Genomic DNA, 22,616 nt, shown 5'->3' with positions numbered 1-22,616 from the left:
GTTGGTTTACCAAGCTCTGTATAGTCTGCTTCAAGGTGTTATAAAATGTTGAAGGCTGAAAATTTAATTGAGGCAAAAAGATTTAACATGAAATTGATGGCAATGTGGTCACAATCTCAAATATTGGTCAATACATTAGAGAAGCTAAAGGAAAGGATAAGCAATTTAAAGGGGCAGTTCACCCAAAATATGTATATACATACACAAACACAGTTGCAAGAAACATTGTGAACTAGTATACATCCAGGAACTTTTCACATACTCAAAATGAACATTACACAGAAATACGACACTCATTTTACATCACAATTAAAATAAAACGGGTTGCCTCAGCAAGGTCTTTTGAGATTGCTGGCGCCGCAAGGCTAGCCTGTGAAGCAACCAAAAGCGATGGAGAGCATAGCAGGATAACCAATCAGATTAAAGATCTGCCATGCAAATTGTCCCCCATTCCAATTTTGTTTTCCCATTCCATAGTTCTGTCAAGGAGGACTCATTATTGCAGTCTTGAGATTTCCAATATATACAATTTAAATACATTTAAAAACAGTGTCAGAAATTGAAAACCGATTGTGGAACAAGGGAGCAGTGGCAACTACTGTGACACTGGAAAATAGCATCCATCTGGGAGTTCATAAAAATATTCTTTCACCACCAAAAATTTGTATTCGGTCATAGCAAGATGAAGCCAACAGGAGCCTGAAGGTAGGCCAATACAGCTGGGAAAAACCACTGCTCACTGAATAGCAAAATAATTGTGTAATTATACCACGTCATTCTATCACTATCTGCAACTAAATATGGAATATACAAATCCTACTTTTAGTTTTACACAAAGATGTTCCCTTCAAGATTCTGTGGTCATGTGTTAAACCAGTGGTGTCAAACTCGTGCCATGGAGGGCCGTGTGGATGCAGGTTTTCATTCCAGCCTCAGATCTTGATTATACAATTAGTTAAATTATTTGCTGAATTAGGGATGCAGGTTTGTGCACAACGGTGACCCGACCTCTATGGTGACCCGCATTGTCTAAATAATTCTTATATTCTGTGCTTCAATGCAGTTACACATATGGCTGAATGAGTAATTGGACTCAATTAAGGCAGCATTAATTGGTTGGAATGAAAACCTGCATACACACGGCCCTCCATGGCACGAGTTTGACACCACTGTGTTAAACAATCCATTTGTGAATTACATTTAGATGTGTACCACCTTGAAAAATGCAAAACTGTTGTGACAGTGATCAATGCAGAAATGCATGAACATGTGGTAGAAGCAACATACGGAGTAGTGTTTGCAAGAAGGCAAATAGGGCAGGTGAAGGCTTAAAAACCAGAGTAACAAGACTTCGATGCATTTATTTTAAAAACACCAGCAGTACAAATGATAGACATGGCTCACCTTCTCTCCCCCTGTTCCTACTGACTCAAATAGTTGAGCTAATCAGTTGCACCTGGTTACAATCAAGTTACATTAAACAACTAATTAAATTAGTAATTAAACTGAATCAATTAAACAATTAAACGAGTGAAGGGCCACTCCTTCACATTTCCTCCCCCCTCTCCAGTCTTGCAAACTGGTTTGCAAGAGGGGCAGGTGCTTCCCAAGCAGTCAATTTAAAACATTGCATTCCACCAAGAATTGTCCATAAGGAGGAGAAAAAAAAAAAAAAAACTGGGTAGCTCCTCCCAGATTGTCGAGGATAGCCCTCCGATTAGGGACACCTGGTAGCTCCTCCCTCTGGCATCAATCATTCTGCAGGGCCAGGACACCACCTCCCATTGGGCTATGGGCTCCTCATACTGGTTTTCAGAGTTACGGTCCCACAGGACTCCAGACCATTACCTGTTCCGACAGAGGCAGCCACAGCTCCCCACCCAATCATTGCTCTGTCTGGGGTCTCCCTGGTCCATCTTCAGCCCCACCTGGATCCTCCCTCGGAACACCTCGATGTGAAATGCAGCGCCCTGCTTCTCGGTATAACAGCTCAGTATAAAAATCTTTTAAAAGCAGGTCACCCCACAGGGATAGGGCCTAAATCCAACTTCTGACCCCAAATGTAAAAAAAGACTTAAACAACTGAGTAAAGCAAGACTTGTAAAAAGGACTAAATTTATTTTAAAAACACCAGCAGTACACATGTTAGTGGCTCACCTTCCTTCCCCCCTCTCCCTACTGACACTCTTAAATAGTTGAGCCAATCAGTTGCACCTGGTTACAATCACAAATTAAATTAAACAATTAAATAATCAATTAAACAATAAATACACAATCAATTAAAATTAAATTGAATCAATTAAACAATTAACAAACTAGTGAAGGGCCTCTCCTTCACAGGGCACTCTAGAATACTGGTAACCCAGGAGACGATACCTTCTGAATATGTGCAGGCGCAGCACGTACAAAAAAATCCCAATGCCTACTCACATAGCTATGCCCAGAACACACCCAGCAATACATGACATCTAAAAATTAATAGCCTACAGAATAATAATAATAGCCTACATAAACATGATTAATAAAATGCCAAACACAGAAATCGGAGTGAAACTCAAAAATACATTTTATTTCTGACACTGCACATATCTGTAATTTGTTATGTTGAGGACGATTACCCCATGACTGCATACATGTAAATCAGCGGTTACTTGAGAATATCTTTCACATAACTGTGAAAACAAAGTGTAACTTAGCTATGCGAGATGTAGCCATTGGCCATTCTTATTTAAATGCTGACACACAGATGGCTATCTGTATATTTACGGTTTCAAAATCAAGTGATAAAAATAAAACGTTTAGCAGCTCCGGATAGATGAATCGAAACTCCTTGATGTAGGATAGCCTACATAACCGCTTGCTCAACGACAGAGCGGGCTCCTTTGGAAATGAATTTACTCTGCTGCCTTGTGACCCTGTTTCACTTGGTTTTAAAAATGCGTTTCGGTGATCTGAACACAAGTGGACAGCCGAGACATATCGCTGTTCACACCTGTGTCTATCATGCGTCTCCAAGGTGTCCAGCTGACCACTTGTGTTCAGATTTCGTTACTGCCTACGTCACTTCCGCTAGAAGGTCAAAAGTAGAGACTAGTCTGTCGCCAGACAAGCACCAGATTTGTTTCGCACGGGCTAGCTAAGAAAACAAAAATGTTTCAAAAACTAATATACATGTACGGGCTATTCCAACTGTTGAGCTTGGCAGGACAAAGTCCTGTTTTTTTTACAAAGTCCTGCCAAGCTCATGCATTGATGACGTATTTTCCTGTTGCGTCCTTGTCGGGAACGCATCAGGACGCATTAGCGTTTACACTACAAAAGTGGTCAAATGCGTCCCAAATAACCTCGGCAAATGGTTTGAGTGATCGGGTCACAATGCGTCTTGGTGGTCGTTTACACTTGTATTTAGCGCTGTCCACTTGTGATCCGATCGCCCAAGACGCATTTTAAAACCAAGTGTAAACAGGGTCTCTGTCATATCCCGGATCCTGCCGGTGATAATGACATCGTTGACTACCCTGTAAACCCAATCAGGACGGTGAACCCAAAGAAACAGAATTGATACTTAAATACCTGGTCTTTCCACGAGGCATAGGTCTTGAAGGCTGTCCTCCACGGCGACTGCTTCTCTCCCCGCTAAGAACGGTTCTTATGGCATAATAGACCTACAAAATTCTCCTTTTCAAATCCTGAAAAACATTGCTGGCTGATCCGCTGTTTGTCTTCTTCCGTTTCTTGTTATTTCCGTTGTTTCTTAAAACTGCAGAAATAATATATGCTAGCTCATATTCGCAGTGATTTTACCATAGAGTGGCAGCCAATAGCAACGTGATTGTGTGCATTGCACGGACGATAACTGGGGCCCAACCTCACGTAGGCCTAACAGCCAATCAGAAAACACGCTGTTCGTGCTCTCATCCAACAATAAGTGTTCATTCTTAGATTCCGTTGGTATTTATCGCTACTCTTGCCCTTGAAACATAAAAGCTTGGAAACGTAACAGCGCCACCCTGAGTCGGAATATTGAATGTTTTGTTTTATGGATAAACGTGGAGAATCTCTTACCCCGATTGACCTTCCCGCTCTCGACCAGATCTCTGTGTGTGTGCGCTTGGGCACAATGTGCGATTATTACTTAATACGCTCCAATTTGGTGGCTGAGAAATACCATTGTCATGTATGCTGTCGACATCAGTTTAAATTGAAGGACCTGTTACGCCAATATATATGCCTATATATGCAGAGGCACATGATTAATTATCAGATTGTCTAATAGGGAAAATGATAGCGACTGAAAGTTCTGAATTGGCCACAACTAAAACATTTTACATGCGTTACGAAACAGCTAGTGAGAAGGCCTATATTCGACTATTTCCGAAATTGCGGCGCCTTCGTTTCCAGGATGATAAGCTTAAATAAAAGTTGCCTATTGCGCGGGACAGCTCCCTCTACATAAATATTAGGAAATGAATCAATTGAGAAACCCCTTGCACCAAACGGAAACGGAATGTAGACTATCAGGATTTCAGAACTATTGGCAAGACATAATTATTTTGAGGTTGGCTACCTGTCTTCAGTTAAAATGCGGTAAAGCAATGAAACGAGTGCTAAAAAAGCACTATAGATACCTTAAAACATCCATATATTAGTTTTTACCAACGAGACAGACAAGAGGGATGGGATGAAATGATTGTGTGCGTTTTCAGCTCCCATTTGTCAGTAACAAGGCAAACGCTAATCGCTTTCGTAGGCTATTTATAGGCCTACATTAATAGCCTACGGACATACGAAAATATTAACGTAATAATGTGGCATAATGTAGCGAAAGGAGGACTGCTGTGTTTATTGTATTCATCATGTCGTACATTTTAAGATAGAAGGGAACACCCCCCCCCCCCCCCCCCGTGACGTCAAACTATGTACATCTGGGATGTGTTTGCGTGACATGACCACAGGACGACCACTATTGTAAGCGGTTGAAACTGAAACAGTCATTCAAAGACAATAGCAAAAAAAGTGGTATCTGTAGCGGTATGGCTTAATCACAGGTTGACTGCGGCACAACGCTAACGGCCATTAGTACCCCGATATCCAAACGAAAAGACACGAGAAAGTGATAACCACTGGAAGTGGTGCTATTGTGGTGGGAGTGCTGAAACGCGTCCCAAGCCCACACAAGCTTTCACTGGCGGTGACGCTTTGGATCACGTGGTCCTGGATACGCACGCCGTATATCTTTTCCGTTCTCGTTCGGCTGGTCATGTCGACTCGACATAAACAAGACCAAAGGGGCCATTGTACTGGTTGTGGTCACTGCCGAGTTTATACCAGTGCAGCCGGCGCAGTCGGAGAAACAGGTTCGACTTTCTGGTCGCAACAGGCATTGATTGGAGTTTCTTACTGATGTTATTTACATGCATATTTATTGTGGATGGTTTAAAACATTTTCGGTCCCAGATCATCTAGCTACAAGGTAAGCGTACTTTTCTAGTTGTTCATTCCGTGTGCCCACATTGTGTAGCGACTGCGTCTCTTCTCAAAGTTGCTTTAGCTGCTTGGCCAGCTAGCTGCCCTATCCTGTTTACCTATACGACGCAGCAGACAGACAGGGCAGTTTACATGAAGTCGCCAATGTATAAAATGGCGACAGTAGTTGGGGGGCGCGGAGTAAAAAATTTGGGGGAGGCGAGTAGTCTTTCCCTGTTCTTGAGATATATCGCAGTGCCATCAAGACTAGCCAACAAGTCCAGAAGCAAGTGACTTGGTAGTGGAATCTGCCAGGAAAGGGTTAACGTACCAGTTTTGTTACAGTTTCACGAATTTACACAGGCTTCTATTTGCTTTGTTGCACACCGCCTCGTGCTGTTTCAGTGGTTACAAAATTTCATTTTTAACGTCAGAGGGGTCCCCGACCAGTCCTGCATCCCCGGAATTGAATGTAAATTGTCTTTATGTTCAATAGATTTTTATGTTCAATAGATTTCAGAAATAAACATTTGGTACGGCGGGGTGATTTGGAGCAGAATGGTGATTACTGAACTAGGTAGCCCGACCGTGTCGATAAAACCCAAAGCCTCTAGCAAGCGATTTTGTGTACCAACTTGAAGGTGCGGAGTGACCCTTTTTACTTACAATCTTGTAACCGTTAGTTAATGTAACGGCTTTACTTTCGCCACAATGTCTTCTGATCCTTCGGATACCAAATCCCACGCTTCTCTTATTTTGTGCGATGCATTCTGCTGGTATAGGTACTTGACCAGCGTTTTTGTTGGAAATTTTTTTAAATACCGAAGACATCTCTGAAGTTTATGATAAATAGCTTTAGCGTCTGGTATGGTTGATTTGATTTTGTGTTCTGGGAAACCAGCGGTAACATTCATGAGAACACATAGTTTCCCGAAGCGGGTGGATATTCGCAGCTTTACTCTCAGCCATGCAGTGAACCCTGAGAGCTCAGTGTTATAAAATCAATCTCCTCCAATAGCTTTTTAAAGTATTGGTGTCGAAGATTAACAGTAGTTCTGTACCTGGGTTATTTTGGAGGTTGCAACAAAAATATGAATCACAGTATGTGAATTTTCCGAATACGAGTTTCCCCAAGTCTCTAACATTTTTCCAAGAACCGTTGCCGCCTTTTGTGAATGTTTAAAAAAAAAAGAAAAGAAAAAAAAAACCATTGGAGCTCCTGCAATCGCGCTTGGCACTAAGCCAACTCGACGCTACTGTTCAACACGCATATATGTATGTAGTGATCCGGTCCCCCTTCTTCTCTTATGAGATAGCCATGACGGATCTGCCACTATACACCCCTGCCCAAGGCGCAGTAACCACCCACCCCCTCCCCGCCCCATTTGGAGTTCTTAATTTTGCCTTGCTTTACTGTGCACAGGTTGTTTTTTTGGGGGGTGGGGGGTGGGAGGGGTATTGAAAGGCAGGCTGAGTTCCACTGGGCTTTGGACACCGTTTCCCAAAGAACATGTTCCTCCTTGCTTCTTTTTTGAGGTAAAGGAAGATGGCCAGGTCTGCTTGCCTTTTATCTGCATATGCCCAGAACCAGAGTAATGCACAGTGCAGTTTGTGGCAACAGCCAAGCCTGTTTGCATGCATGGCAACAGCCCCAAAGCCCCAGAGACTGGAGGGCATTCTGTGTCTTAGAGATCATAGTCACAAAGTTTGCCTTTACATTGGTAAAGTCCACACACCGTGAGTTAGTTCTGAGGAATTTGTCCTTTGTCATCTTTTTTGTGTAGTCTTTACTCTGGGTCGACACGGACAGAGTAGAATTTTGCAGAATCCCGGCCATTTAATGCCAACTAGATCCCTTTCCCGGCAGTCAAGAACAGCATCACGAAGGCACGCCTGATCAATGGTGTGACCGAGCTTTGTATTTGTGAGAATGTTTAATCTGTGTGTTCGCTTTTCAGTCTTATTTCTTTTTTTGTAGCTTAACTTTCACTCTGTCATTTATCTCTGCAGTTTTAATTGGAATGAGGGGTGGGTGTTGTTCTTGCACAGTATTTGCCCCCCCACACACGCAAACACACACACACGCGCGCGCGCACCCACACACACACACACACACACACACACACACACATACACCCCAGCTGTAATTTCAGTGCAAAACCCTTCACTGAAGTAGAAGAAAAGAAAGGGGGCGGGCTGCCCCCCCAGGCCCTGCAGGAGTTTGGCATAGTGGTGCTTCAGTGGGTAAGAGGCTGTGATGTCAGCCATTTTAGGTTGGACAGCAAAATGTGTGGTGCGTCGCCATTTTTCTTTCTTTCTCTTTCTTTCTCTCTTTCTCCCTTTTTTATTATTTTTTTTTCCTGTTCTCATTTTAACAACTGTGCTGAGGGCCTGGCGAGCTGGGTAAAGAAGGGGTACTCTTCTCATCCGATGCTACTTTGCGAAGAGGCTTGGCTTTTGTACCTCGGATTTCAGCCGGTCGGATAAAGATTTAAAATAAAGGACGAAGGCCTTGATTAAATGAGTAGGTATTCTGGCAGTGTTTGGGTGAAGGGAGAGGGGAAGGGAGAGAAAGTGAGAGAGAGAGAGAGTGAGTGAGTGCGTGTGTTAATCTGATGTGCTTATGTATCTTTGGATTCAATCTTGCATTGCTTTGATGCCCCTTGTATTAGAACGTCTTAGAATAGTCCATTCGTTATGCAGGAATATCGAAATAAAATAAAAGTTAAAAAAACAATATCCAGTGTCAAACCAAAAACGGCAACAAAATAAATAAACCCTAGTCACAAATCATCAGCACAATTCCTTTGATTGACCTCAACCCCCCACCCTCCATCATGGAAATGAGGGAGAGATTTTTAAGTATGGTGGTATGGAGAGGAATGGCAGGGGTGGAAGCCTGCCCTTTTGGGCCCCACACACTCAGGGAGCCTCTTGTCCAGGGCCCACAGTCCAGGAGTCTGGAATTGTCCAGCAGTGACCACGCCTTGAAGGTGTGTGTAAACGGCATTTCCACCTGTCTTTGTAAAGAGCTGGTTCATTATACTCTTCCCTACAGTATAGCGGGCACTAGACTGGCTCATTATACCATTTCCGACAGTACAGCTGGAACCCGGCCTGCACATTATACCCTTTCCTACAGTATAGCTGGCACCAAACTGGCTCATTATACCCTTTCTTACAGTATAGGTGGCACCAGGCTGGTTCATTATACCCTTTCCTACTGTAGAGCTAGAACCAGGCTGGCTCATTATACCACTCTAGAGCTTGAACAAGACTGCTTCATCATATTCTGTTCCACAGTAAAGCTGGAACCCTGATTAAAGGTCTTTAAACAAATTACATTTGAAGAGGGACTCTGAGCATTTCAGTCTCTAATCTGAGTTTAATTTCAGCCAGGATATTAAGAGAGAGTTTTTACTAAAGTATTTATGATTCAGAAAGTGATTAACAAGACCTAGTTTAAATTGACTGTGTCTGGACAGAGAGCAGAAGTGGAAATGATTAGAAGTATGTTTCTCTCTGGTTCTGGAAGGTTCTGCTGTCCACTGAAAGAGGCTCATGCATGGGGTCAGGATTAGCTCTACCACAATCTACCTTTTTAGTAATTTTATGAGTTCCTGAAAGACCAGGAACTCCATAGAATTTGTAGCTGGTTGTCCCCTAAGGCCATGCTCAGGGACAGTGGCTTTGAGTCCCCAAGGTTGTGTTTAACCTTGCTTCTCAGTCACCTGCGATCTTCTGCACCTGTTGTACTTGAAACGTACCCAATTGCCCTGAGCTGTCACACAGGGAAAGATGGGTGTACAGACTAGCGGTGGACATGGGTTAAAGATGCTTTACTTCAAAGGGCCGCTGTGTAAGTGCTTTGCTAATGAGCAATGTCTAAATAAAGGGAAGCTGTACAGATGGGTATCTTATGGGAACACATGCACATAGTTGTAAGGGTAATCAGGCATTGAGGAAAAATAAAATGATGTCAAATAGCAGGACTGTGGATATGTAGCATGGCCACTTTCCTGTCATTATCTCCGCCAGGTGAGAGCCTGGAGGGGATTATGCGTTTGGTCGCGTGTGTGTGCGTGTGTGTATCTATCTGCAGCTAATCTCGCATACTACTGGGTCGATCAGCCTAATACTTGTTGTGCATGCTGACAGCAGGCCAAGGACCTGAATTCTCGAATATTTTGCAAATCGGTCAACGACAAGTATTTTATTTGAATTAATTTCCATAATTGTCCATTGAAATACATTGAGTGCTAACTCCTCACTCCTCCTAACCGGCCGGTAGGGGCCGCAAGTGATCAACAACTGCTTCCGTTTGGAATGAAAGACCAGCAATGTAAAAAGTCAATTTCAACGTTAAAATGGACGTTAATGTTTGAAGCTGTGGCAATTATTTTGTTGGCATTTTCACACTGAAATTGATATTTTACATCGCTGGTCTTTTGGAATTGTTCCTGTTCAGATTTGAAACGAAAGTGCAAGAGTATAACGTCAACGTTAGCTCTGTCTAACACATCGTGGCTGATATGAACGAAATTAGCTAACATGTCACCACCTTTTCGCGTTACTTCACTGAATCGGCGTTTTTGGGATTTTCAGTGGCACATGGTAAAAACTGGTAGGTATTGTATTTGTCTGGTTGCATTGATTGTGCAGCCTCTATTGTTGGATCAGCAAAGCTAACCTGGGGGAGATCCTGACTCTACTGAGTGCACTCTTCTAGTTGAGTAAAGCGGTTATTTCATTGTTCTTGTTAAGAGCAGCAACTCTATTTGCCAACATGGGGGGAAAAAACTTCAGCATTCAGTTTGGCTGATCCTCATTGCTGTAATCTGTGTAATGGACACATCTGACATGTCTCATATTACTGCAGTAGGCTTTGTGATTATTTTGTCTCTGTTGGCTTTTTTTTTTTTTTTGGTCCACATTATTAAATAGTCTGTCAGGCTTTGTTATATACCCCCTGCTGACTGTCACTTTTACAGTTATTTTTAAATTCATAACCTGTCTGTGTTTTGTGAGAAATAGTGTCTGTACAACTATCTGAGTATGTGGCAGCGTCAGTCTGAAAGAGTGTCTGTGTTTGATGTGAGAAGAGAATCTGTCCATCCTTTCCTCTGTTGGTGCACACACTCTTACAACCTAGTATCCCACAATCCCACAGTTTTGGAAGGGCTGGGTTTAGGTGCTGTCCCTGTAAATGCAGAAACTTAAGCAGCCTGTGGCTTAAAACTGAATTGGGCATTTCAGCCTTGGACCTTTTCAAATATCAGACAGTGGAGTGTGTTACGTATTTATTGAAACTGCTGTTTTAAATGCCTTTTCCCCTGACCAGCCAGGACTAATTGGAGTTTTGAGAGCACTAATTTTTAATAAGCCAAGTTAAATTAGGAGAAGAGAGGGGTGCGTGCTTCAGCTCCAAGGCCGTCCAGTTTCCACGGAAACAACTTGCACCACTCAAGCAGATAAATTATTCAACCAAGGAAGGGTGGTGCTTTTTGTGTGCCTGTGTGTCCTATTAAACATCCAGCTCCGTTTTTCTGTGCACAGCACAGTTTCATGCATACAGGTTATGTGTAATTCCATGCTTTATTCAGCCTATATTTATCATCCGTGGATCATTAACGATTTTTCGCGTCGGCATTTTTCCCACAGAATGAGTGGCACGTTTGTGCTGCCACTGTCCAGACTCCACCAGCAGTTGTGCACTGACGAATGTCTTGAGTGTGGCTTTGACAGTGAGCTGCCGCTTTATTGCCGTGCTGAAACCAAAGTGAAAAACATCGCTACTTGTTTAGCCAAGTAGCCTACGCGGACGCAAAGTAAAACCTCACCCTGGATTTATCGCCTATCCCTAAAGCACAGATTTACTTCTAACGTCAACCGGAGCACATGGAACCCGAATGAACACCGTTCACTCGTAGCCTATTTTTCTTCTTTGCATCGGGGCCTCCCAGATTTTCCAAACCGGCCTTTTATCTTCGAGACGATTAATTTTTATTTAAAAAAATAATAAAACATTTTCGTAGCATTTATTTATTAACCATAATTCTAAAATCACACAGCTTTTAAATATTCAACGTTTTTTAATCTTAGTTATTCAGGACAAGTACACAATTAAACTATATAAAGGAGCCACAGAGCTCTGTGGTGTTTTTTTCCTGTTCCTGTTGCTAACAGTGTAGTTCAGTTACTCGATATGAGATGTGTTCAAATTTCAAATTTGTTGACATGCGTGTGCATACATTATGGGTAAAAGGAGCTTTCAAAACTATGCGCTATCCATTTCTTAAGATCTGAGAAGAAACGTAGTGTTGCACGTTGATTTTCGGCGTCTGTAGTTTGTACTGTAAGGTTCGCATACCATAGCTCCTCGGTCACGGCTCTCCCGCAGCCGACTAGTTCAAACGGGACTTTGGGTTGGCTGAAAGGGGCAGATGCAGGGCTGGTGACGTGAGACGGCTTTTGTTCAAACCTTGGACGGAAATACGAGGTCTTATTGAAACGCCGCTGCATTCAGCTCGTCCCCGGAGCATCGCCGTCTCGTGTTCAACCACGTCTGGCGCGCCGATAAAGCGTTCTCTTTTCAGAACATGACCTCGTTCTATTTCTCAGCAAGTTGGACGTTTATTATTCGAAACTAGATGTGCAGACAAGGAGATCCTATTAGTGCAACCTCAGTGTTTTGGCTGTTTGGTCTTTTTTTTGACGCTGCCGCACCAGATACCCGTGGGTTGAGCGGAGTAAAATAGGCCCACTAAATACGCGTTAACGCTGACTGGATCTGTTGGGATTATTCGAGTACTTCTTGTACTGTGGGATAGTTCAACTATCATTATATAAAATTAAAAAAACATAAAATATAGAAATTAGTAATAAATAGTGGAGATCAGTGTTGTTAATGTATAGTCATTTTTGATAACATCAATGTAAGGTACGCTGGGAACATGAAACCATTTCATGTGTACTGTGGCAGTGCACTTCACTCCCCTCCCCTTCAGAAAAAAAAGAAAAACCGTCAGCCAGTCTGTGTCACACATGCAGTATTTTGATGGACTTCAGATGAGGCTTTTGTTTAACAGGCACTCTGGAGCGGTCAAACATCCTTGCACAATAATGAATGCATTCAGAGTAAGGGACTGTGTTGGATAGGTGCAAAGTAAGGGACCGTGTGTAACTGTGCAGCCTACCCTCAAGTCCAGAGTACAGTGCAGTAATCTCGGTCTTGCACGTGTCCATAACGGCAGCACTGATGCGGAAGATCCTACCTGAGTGAACACATTAAGGGGACGCATGGACACGCATTATATCATGCATGCTGTCACATATATATATGCAATCACTTTGTGTGTGTGTGTAGACACGTACCCAAACATGCGTTGGTGCACGCTCATGTTCCCCCACACTCAAACGGCAGTTACCTCTGGGTTCGGACAACTGGACGAGGCCTTACCGTGACCCCTCCTCAGTACACACCCCGGCGCGGCCATCCAGGATTAGCGCGTAAGATGGCGCTGACCTACATTTTTGAGCAGAGGAGTGGCACTGGAGGCTGACTCATTAGCACAGAATTTATGAGTTTAAAATCCTACCCCCCCTCCCCCCCCCATAGTGGTGGTGGAACCTGGCCCTTAACCTGATGTGCTCAGGATTCAGTCAATGGTGTGGTTGGGCTTCAATGTCATTCCAAAAGTGCATGTAGGAAGGTACGCCCATATTAACCAGGCACAGACCAACGGACAGTAGTGTGGTTATGTATAGGAAAGGTTTTTGTTTGGTTGCCATTCTCAAAAAACCCATTCTGGCAGGGACCTTGGTCAGGGTGAGTGGAAGTGGCGTCCGTTCCCTAGAGCAGTGCGCCACTCCTGAAGTACTTCTCAATACATGCAGATGTGCGAAAGGACAAAATGTGATTCGCACAAAACGCCCTAAAATGAGCACACAAAAATAATGATTCACTGCTGTTGCTGTGATTTTGGGTGTCTGTCTGTCTGTGTTTGAAAGAGTGAACAAAGCTGCACCCTGGTAGAGCACATGATGGTGATACCTCTTATTTTTTCTTTTCTCTCTGGCAAAGGCTTGGGGATGCTTCAAAACTGGACAAATAACCAAAGTGTACAATGCTCACTTGCCCAGTTAATCTTTGTTGTGAAGTACCTGAATGAAAAGACAATTTTGTGCACACTGACCAACTACATTTTTAGGCAAGCTGGAAGCATTTCACAAACAGCAATGTGAAGTTGGAGAAGGAATGCTGCAAGGTAACCAAATAGTAGCCAAAAAGGTGCTGTTTGCAAAGAGGAGGAAGTGCAAATATATCAAGAAGGAGGATTAAGTTTGCCAGTCAAAAATATGAGAAGGTAAACTGGCAAACAAGTGGGAGTGCAAGGCACTCTTAATGGTGAGGTTAAAAGCCTTTATTTTAAGATGGCAGGAAGAATTAAAATAAAAATGTGCTGGACCTATATGTTGCAGCTCTCAAAATTACGGTCAGTGTTTTCTCTAAAAATAGAGGTATGGAGATTGCATTCATGATCCTTATGTAATTCTCAAATTAATAAAAGTTTATTTCAGAAAGATTATATTCATATTCATCATTGCTAAATAAAATGTGTAGGGCGCATACTGCTCACCACAGGAAGTTGTCCAAAGCTTCAAGTCCTTCATCTATAGTCCTTTGTATAAGGAGACTCAACATCCATAGCAACCAAAAAACAGTCCCTGATATTCCTGAGGTCTTCCATCTTATTTGATACATACGTAGGGTCCTGAAAGTAAGAATGTGAAGTTGAAACAAAATGATTTATACAAAAAAGTCAACAAATTGAGATGCTGGTTCTGATTTGGAATAACAATAATACAGTAAATATTAATATGGTTCTGATGTTGAGAACAGTGATGGTGGCAATGGAGCAGGATCCATCCTGAAGAATGAAGTCTGGTGTACACATTGTACTGAAACATGAGAAGTTATTGATTTTATTAATTTTTTCAAAGCTGTTCTTCAGTGGCTTTTTGAGCGCTGCTCTCTCTCTCTCTCTCTCTCTCTCACTCACTGTCTCTATGTCTATCTCTCTCTCTCACCTGTGATTTGTAGCCCCACACAGGGCTTGTAAACAGCAGGTATAAAATCGTATTACAGGCAGAGCGCAGTGGAGCTGGGCTCCCCAGGGTTGTTTACTGCAGAATGTAAATGGATAAGGAGAAACGAGCATGGCGTTATCCCAAGGCCAGCATTAGATTCAACCTGATTTTGGGCAGCTGGATACCACCATATTTGCATAGACCAATTTTAGGGTCAGGGTATCATTGTTTATAACATCAACATGTTTTGTCATTGTTTTATTCAGTAAATTATTAGAAATGCTCCATTTTTATTGCTATTGTCACCTGTAGGTTTTGATGATCATTTGCCCAGTCGAATCCTCATTACTTGTTTGAACATTCAGGCCCACTCTTTGCTAATTTTCATATTTTCCTGGGAAGCATGTTTGTGTCTCTGTAAAAGGTGTTTTGTAAATGAAATAACTGATTAGAATTTATTTTCTTTTTTAAATCTCATGCATAGGTTTCCAGTCAGCTGCTAAAATCATCCCTTGCGCAGTGGAGGGTGTCCCCAAAAAGTCAAGGAGGAGCATGAGTCACTTGGGTCACTGCAACCTCATCACTGCTGTTCATCACACCTGAGGCCCCCCTTCAACCTGGCAGTCACCCCGTGCACATTTTAACCTCTCCAGTCATGGCCAGCAAGAGGAAATCCACAATCCCATGCATGATCCCCCCAAAAACCACACGTCCCCCCCAGGACCGGGACTCCAGCCCCACCGACCCTCCGCCACCCACTACCAAAAATGGGGCATCCCGGGAAGGGAGGGAGGAGGAGGAAGAGGCCATACCCGCTGCTGTAACCACCATCGTGAGAGTGCCGGGCTCAAAGGAGTGCAGCCAGTCCTCCTGGCCTGAAGAGGATGCTGTTCCGCAACAGGGAGGGGACTCCTACACCTGCCCGCCTTGTCGCTTTGAGTCCCGGGACCTCAACCTGTTCCTGGACCACGTGTACAGTGGCCACCCCGAATTCCGCGCCGACCCCACCTTCCACTGCACAAACTGTGGAGTTTCCTGTCCTAAATTTGAGGGGCTTGCACTGCACAATGCACGAGCGCACCCCACCTTGGGCGCAGCGGGCAGCCCCACTAGCGCTGCCCTGCAGGTGAGGCGACAGGAGCGGCGAATTCGGGTGGAGCAGAGCCTGATCACCGGGGAGGGGACAAGGGAGGCGGAGATCTCCATCACAAAAACGCCGATCATGAAGAGGCTGAGGGGGAAGTCGGAGCACAAGCGCATCGTGGTGTCCCACATGGGGGCAGCGGAGGAGCCGGGCCCAGAGGTAGGGAGAAAGGACCCCCAAATGACCATGCCCCCCCCTGCCATCCTGACCTCCCCTACCAGCGTCACTCACAATGGGACGGTCCCCAAGGCCCTGCCCCCTCTCCCGTCAGCCATACAGATCGTGAATGGCTCGAGCGCACTGCCCCTGCTCAAGACGGCCATCAGCCAGGTGGTGACGGTGGTGCAGAACCGCACCCCGCACCAGTCTGCCCCCATCACCGTCTCCTCCTCTTCGTCTTCCTCCTCCTCCAGCCCCTCCTCCAGGAACCTGCCCAAAGTGATGATCCCGCTTAGCAGCATCCCCACCTACAACGCCGCCATGGACTCCAGCAGTTTCCTCAAGACCTCCTTCAGCAAGTTCCCGTACCCGACCAAGGCGGAGCTCTGCTACCTGACCGTGGTCACAAAGTACCCTGAGGAGCAGATAAAGATCTGGTTCACTGCCCAGCGGCTCAAGCAGGGCATCAGCTGGTCCCCGGAGGAGATTGAGGACTCCCGTCGCAAGATGTTCAACACCATCATCCAGGCGCCATCCGCTGGCCAATCGCAGTCTCCGCAGGCGCGCCACACCCACCAGGGCCCTTCCCACCACACTATCACTGTCCTGCCCACGGCGCTAGGTTCAGGGGGGGTCCCCCATATCCTGCAGGGCAGCCTGGTGGGGCAGGGGGGTATGATAGTCACCCAGCCCATGATCACTAATGGCCTGCAGGTGAGCAGCGCCCCTGTGACCCTGGCCGTGACGCCCCGCCCCCAGCCCCGTCCCCAGACACAGGCCCGGCCGGCCACAGCAGTGGGGGCTGATAAGAGTGGAGCTGTAGGGAGCAGCAGTCGGGTCCCTGGATCAGCCGTTACCAGTGGCAACAGCATCACCAGCAGCAATAGCCTTAACAGCATCATCACCAGCAGCATCTGCAGTAACAGCACCAGCAACGGTAGCACCAGCAACAGTAGCACTGGCAGTGGGAGTGCCAGCAACAACACTAGCAATGCCAGCAAAGCCAGCGAAAACACTGCCGCCAGTAAAAGCAATGGCGATGGCTGCAGCAAAACGGGCGACTCGGCAGCCATGGTTCCAGCTGCACCCATCCTCAGGGGGGCACCCAGCTCTCGAACCCTCCCCAGCAGCTTCCTGGACCCCAGCTTCTACAAGAGCAAGAAGTCTGCAGAGCAGCTGGGGACGCTGAAGCAGAGCTTTGTGCGCTGCGAGTTCCCCGGGCAGGACGAAGTGGAGCGGCTCACCAAGCTCACCGGCCTGACCGTGCGCGAGGTGCGCAAGTGGTTCAGCGACCGCCGCTATCACAACCGCAACCTGAAGGGCCCGCGGTCAAGCACGGGAGGGGTGCCCTTCACTGGGGGCACCCTCCTCGACCTCACTGACAGCCCCTCCTCCTCTGGGAGCCCCCAGTCGCCCCTAGCGACGGCGACTGTGGCCACAGCGAGTGCGGCGCGGCGGGCGCCACCATCTCAGATGGCGGATTTTACTGCCGTGCGCTACAAGGAGCGGGACCCCCAGCAGGTGCGCGCCCTGGAGGCGAGCTACGCCCTGGACCCCCTGCCGTCCACTGAGGAGGTGGACCGACTGCGCGCCGAAACCAAGATGACCCGGCGTGAGATCGACGGCTGGTTCTCTGAACGCCGCAAGAGGGCCACGCCAAAAAGCAAGAGTGGGGAGGGAGAGCAGGAGGAGGAGGAGGATGAAGAAGAGGATGATGATGATGGGGGAGAAGGGAAGAGCGACCCGGACGACCCCTTGCTGGGGACGTCATCACAGCAGTGCACCAAGGAGAATGAGCTCAAGGTCAACCCCAAGGTCAACCCCATCAAAATCAATCTAAAGATGCTGAAGGTAGGCAGAGAAACTGAAACTTATCACAGTAAATATCATGATTTTAAAATTTGAATTTTAACCTTAAACATTCTGAAGATACAAATTGTCTTCAAGTAGTGATTTAACGTGATATGAAGACTTTTTCGGAAAGTTATAGTTCTATTTTATTACCCGTAGACACAAAATGGGGGGAAGTGTGCAATAATAGATGTGTGTGTACTCTTATGCTAGTTAAGCATTTGTTATTATAAGTCCATTGCATGAATAATAGTGTCCAATAACTACTAGCTTATATGACTGTAAGATCACATGTAGCTAGATTGTCAAGTATTACCTTAACTTGGGTTGTTAAGTGTCAACAGTGTTATCTTGCAATGGAATAAAATTGCCATGATATTTGTTTTGTATTCAATCAAACAAGACTTGAAGCACTTCAATATGGAAAAATCCAGGTAACAGAAGACTGAATACTGTGGTGCCTGGGCTGGAGGCAGGAGCTTTTTTTAAAGAGCAGAACTTACCCTTTTAAATATTTTCACAATAATCACTAGTTAGTTCTTTTAATACAACTAATGAAATATGGTCAATAAGTTTTAAAGGAAATACGTTTTAAAATAATTTAATGAATAGAGGAATATCATGGTGGAAGGTTTTTAGAATGAAACATCTCAATAATGTAGTTCTTTCCCAGTGCTATCTTAATATTTTGGGCATCTGGTATGTATAAAACGTTTTATGTAATAATGAAGGACAGAGATAAACATCGGTAAGTCATATAAGCAGTTCAGAGTAAACACTATTTCAACTGCAAGCAGTAGAATTAACCATCCAAAATTTTTTTGTTACAGTATTCCAGACAATAAATTAATAACTTAGCAGGTATTTGGTGGTGTTCTGATGTGTTGAATGATTATTTTTTTACAGACATCATGCATATAGTACTGTAGCTTTGTAAAACTACAGTACAATATGCATGATGAATTTTTGAAATGATTAACAATGTTGCCTCCGCTTCCTGAAGAAGACATGTACAGTCAACCAAAAGTTTCTTCATTCAGACTTGCGTTCATTCTGGCTTTCTTTAAGGTCTTGTTGCACAACATACCTTTTTACCCTGAATTCAAGTTGCTCACCTCATATTGCGTTAAAGGAAAGAAACCCATAAATCAGTGGACCGGCAAGTACTAGAATGTTGATGCATAATTTAACATTTCTATATAATACTGAAACGATAAGACACCCTTGACACAGGTTTTCCTGCCAATTCGTATTTGTTGGAATGAAACCTAAACCTCAGCATTCAAACTGCAGTCCATATTTGGATTTCATGTTCACAGTTTCAGTTGTTTTGGCTCTGAACTCCACCACGTTGATTGTGAAATGAAATGGGTATGTGGTTAACGTGGTCCGTTTTCCTGTGCTTCCTGAAGGTGACCAAGCCCGAGCCCGAGTCTGGAGCGCACTCCGAGCGCGAGTCCGACAGCCCTAAATCTCCGCCCCCGTTCACTTCCGGCCGCGGGAAGAAGACGGCGGAGCAGCTGCACCTGCTCCGGCAGGTCTTCGCGCGCACCCATTGGCCGAGCAGCCTGCAGTACGACCAGCTGATCGCCCGCACCGGCCTGCCACGCCCCGAGGTGGTGCGCTGGTTCGGAGACAGCCGCTACGTCTACAAGAACGGCCAGCTGAAGTGGCTGGAGAGCTACCAGCGTGCAGCAGCCGCTGAAGAGAAAGAGGGGGAGGAGAAGAACGACAAGGAGGAGGAGGAAGGAGAGGAGGAGGGAAAGGGAGACACTACAGCACCGAAGGACCGGGGGAAGCCGAATAAGGAGGAGGCCCCGGGAGCAGAGGGACTGGTGGAGTCCAGCAGACCTGGCACAGAGGGGCGGAGCCAGCGGGTGCACCAGGCACAGGAGAGCAGGAGGGCTGAGGAGGAGGAGGAGGAGCTGGAGGAAGAGGAGGAGCAGGACCAAGGTGCTGTGAAGAAGGAAGGGGAGCAGACCAGGAGCAGTCCAGCCTGTGAGGAGGGGGAGAAGGGGTCTGCTTCGGTCCCTGTGGTCCAGTTTGCCAAGCCCAGCCCCAATGGCTCTTCACGGGACGGGTCCCCAGGAAAAGCCCGCCCACCAGAACCCGAACCACGAGCTGAATCTTACGGTGTGTGAAGGCGGTGCAGGCAGAGGGCACTGCGAATAACCCATGAAAAGTGACCCAGAACTCTGCCTACACTGTGCCTCTACATTACATTTAGAGTTAGAGGGACAGGGGAGGGAGGAGGCCGGGTGATTTCACAGCTGTAACACTTTCATATTCAAACAGTTCTTATCCAGCATTACAGACATTATAGATGGAATGACCTGTGGGAGCTTGAGGCAAGGGAAGCACAGAAATCACTGTGTGCACACAACGTCTGTCTTTCACAATGACGTTGAAAAGATAGGAACATAATATTAACATGTTAAATTGCTTGATTGACAAGGACAAGTATACGCACGTAGATAATGACATGGTTCTTGTGCATGGATGCCAATGTTCATATACTTTATTTTTCCACTTAGTCATAAGGAGTAAATTATCAACTTTTAGGAGTGTTGTTGGCAAGTTGTTGTATCATGCTATGAGTGCTCGCCTTTCCATTATCTTCAGGTAGTAAAAGTACCATATTGTTATTTTTGGGTGTATTTTTCCTTTAAAGCAGACTTATGAGAAAAATCTGTTTTTGTGTTATTTTACTGTTAACCTGGACTGTAGTCTTCTTTTCGCTTATAGGTTAAAATAGGTGTTCAGATAAAAATAATTAAAAGAAAGGCTTTCAAAAATGATCTTAATGCCTCATGATTTTTAACTGGCTTCATTTTAAAATAATTGTGATGTACTGTATATATTTATTGATCATGGGGGGGATTAGCAGTTTCCTTATATTTATGCCTTGCTGTAATACTATTGTTCTATGCCTGTGTTATGCCTAATTTAACGTTGCTCACTTTTACAGTTTGTGCGCATCTGTGTTTCAGGACTCTGAGGTGAGGACGGAGTGTGGCCGGATGACGCTGGTTGCCAGGGAAACGAGGGGCGGCTGGTTTTCTGAAAGCATCGGGGGCTGGAGGGGGGGTGTTTAATATGACAGCAGCTGTGCATGTGATGGGATTCGTAGACTGACTTAAATCCCGAAAGAAAAAAAAGCCCCTCCCTCACCATCCTTCCCACCATCATCTGCCCAAAAAAGCTGGGGGAAAAAAACAAACAGGAAAAAATAGAAGCAGGGCACCGAGCTCTGTTGACGATTGGGGTGGCTTTTGTCAGACCAAGCCAACATTTGGGAGCACATGGAAAGGGGGAAGCCAGCCTACATGAAAGAGAATACACGCACACACGTCGTATGAATCTTGCCAGTCACATCAGTGCTGCCCAAGGGATTATGGGAAATGATGTTGGGATGTGGACCTCTGGTTAGAAGATGTGATAGGAAATGTAGCGCTACAGAGAAGGGGGGCGTGAGTAAAGGAAAGAGCGAGAAGACGTTTTGTTTGTTGTATTTCTTACTTTTATAGCAAACAGTACATCAGCACAGCCTTGAATTCTATTTCTTCTATTTCTCTTATCTCAGATTTGTAAAGATTTAGGTTTATAACGTTTTTCCTTCTGTAATCAATTACTGTCAGTCCAGATATATTTGTGTATGTATTTAGCGGATCACTCCATCAGTATCGATTTTTGCACTATGTACCCAGTGGGACGGTTATGCTGAAATCGCGTTAACCGAAGGGAGCCTTTGATTGTACACTAAACAAGCGGCAGGCGATCAGTGTTACACTGTTACAGAGGTCACTCACCAATGCACACTCACACACATCACCTTATAACCAGCCATCCAGCTGTCATAAAAACGATTAGACTAACACAGACGTAGAGACGTTTTGAATAGTGTATTTAACACATACGAGTGATAAAACGTGTTACTCCAGCAAACTGGCAATGCGGAATAACGTATTGCAGATGCAGAATCAAGGACACGATGGTCAAGCAAAGCCAACTAGCGGCTAATGACCTGCATTCTGTCAACTAATCGAGAGCTAACATTAAACCGCTTTTTCATCAACAGCCAAACAAATTCAGTAAATCAGCATTTTTCAGTTTCTTCTGAAAATTGTGAAACTATTACACTTGAAACAGAAGGAGCTTTGCTGTCAACACCATGCATCAAGTGGCCTTTAAAAAAACTGAGCATGTTGGAGCTAAAATGCTCACTGTTTCTGTCTGGTTCGCAAAATTTGCAAATATTCCTGGACTTACAGAACTCTTATAACTGTGTAAGACAATTTGTCAAACTGCAGTTTTACCAGAATTATTCATACCTAGCCGTGCTTTTTCATTTTTTCGTCTGGATCTTTGCAAAATAAATGAAATGCAACAATTTTGTCACTGTGTGCACTACAGTATTTTAGATATCCTTTGTTTGTCTTTGCCTGCACCCAACACCTTAAAATATTTGTGTAGCTTTTGAACAGCACAAAAATAGAAACCACATGGGGAGTAACGTACTGAGCAACACTTTGCTAACTTAGAGAGGGGGGGTGGAAACAGCAGCGGTAATGTAAATACAGGCCTAAATGAAATGGACACAAATAGTATCCTAGTACCAAGTACAACTGGAATTCCTTACTGTTGAGATCCAGTTATATACCCTGAATCATTCGGATAGACATACAACAGAGCGATTTGCATAAATCATTAGGATGTAAATGAGCCCCACCCCCCTTTGAACAGAGTATGCCAGTCTTCTGTTGGGTTCATTATCTGAAGATGAGGTTTAGGAAGAAAACAGTTCCTTCGCCCACGTCTTCCGATAATTCACCTTGGCATCTAGCTTAATTTGTCACATTAATTAATAATCACATATTCAATTGCACTCAAACCCGCAACACTACGA

At 44.8% G+C, this 22,616-nt stretch overlaps 1 protein-coding gene across 2 annotated transcripts; it reads left to right on the top strand.

The window, feature by feature from the left end:
- The first annotated feature begins 5,149 nt into the window (after window positions 1–5,149).
- Window positions 5,150–22,100, top strand: LOC135238196 (zinc fingers and homeoboxes protein 3-like). Of its 2 annotated transcripts, none has more exons than XM_064305918.1 (4): window positions 5,150–5,357; window positions 15,041–17,710; window positions 19,123–19,843; window positions 20,701–22,100. In XM_064305918.1, the coding sequence occupies exons 2-4, from the start codon at window positions 15,212–15,214 to the stop codon at window positions 20,706–20,708; spliced, it is 3,228 nt and encodes a 1,075-aa protein (XP_064161988.1). In that variant the 5' UTR covers window positions 5,150–5,357; window positions 15,041–15,211; the 3' UTR covers window positions 20,709–22,100. The 2 variants fall into 2 exon arrangements, with proteins under 2 accessions (XP_064161988.1, XP_064161987.1); XM_064305917.1 differs by having other exon boundaries at window positions 5,150–5,473.
- Window positions 22,101–22,616: the final 516 nt, after the last annotated feature.

Source organism: Anguilla rostrata, chromosome 13, assembly GCF_018555375.3.
Source record: "Anguilla rostrata isolate EN2019 chromosome 13, ASM1855537v3, whole genome shotgun sequence".
Taxonomy (NCBI): Eukaryota; Metazoa; Chordata; class Actinopteri; order Anguilliformes; family Anguillidae; genus Anguilla; species Anguilla rostrata.
Note: the sequence above shows the minus strand (reverse complement) of the source record. Positions and strands in the feature narration are given on the sequence as shown.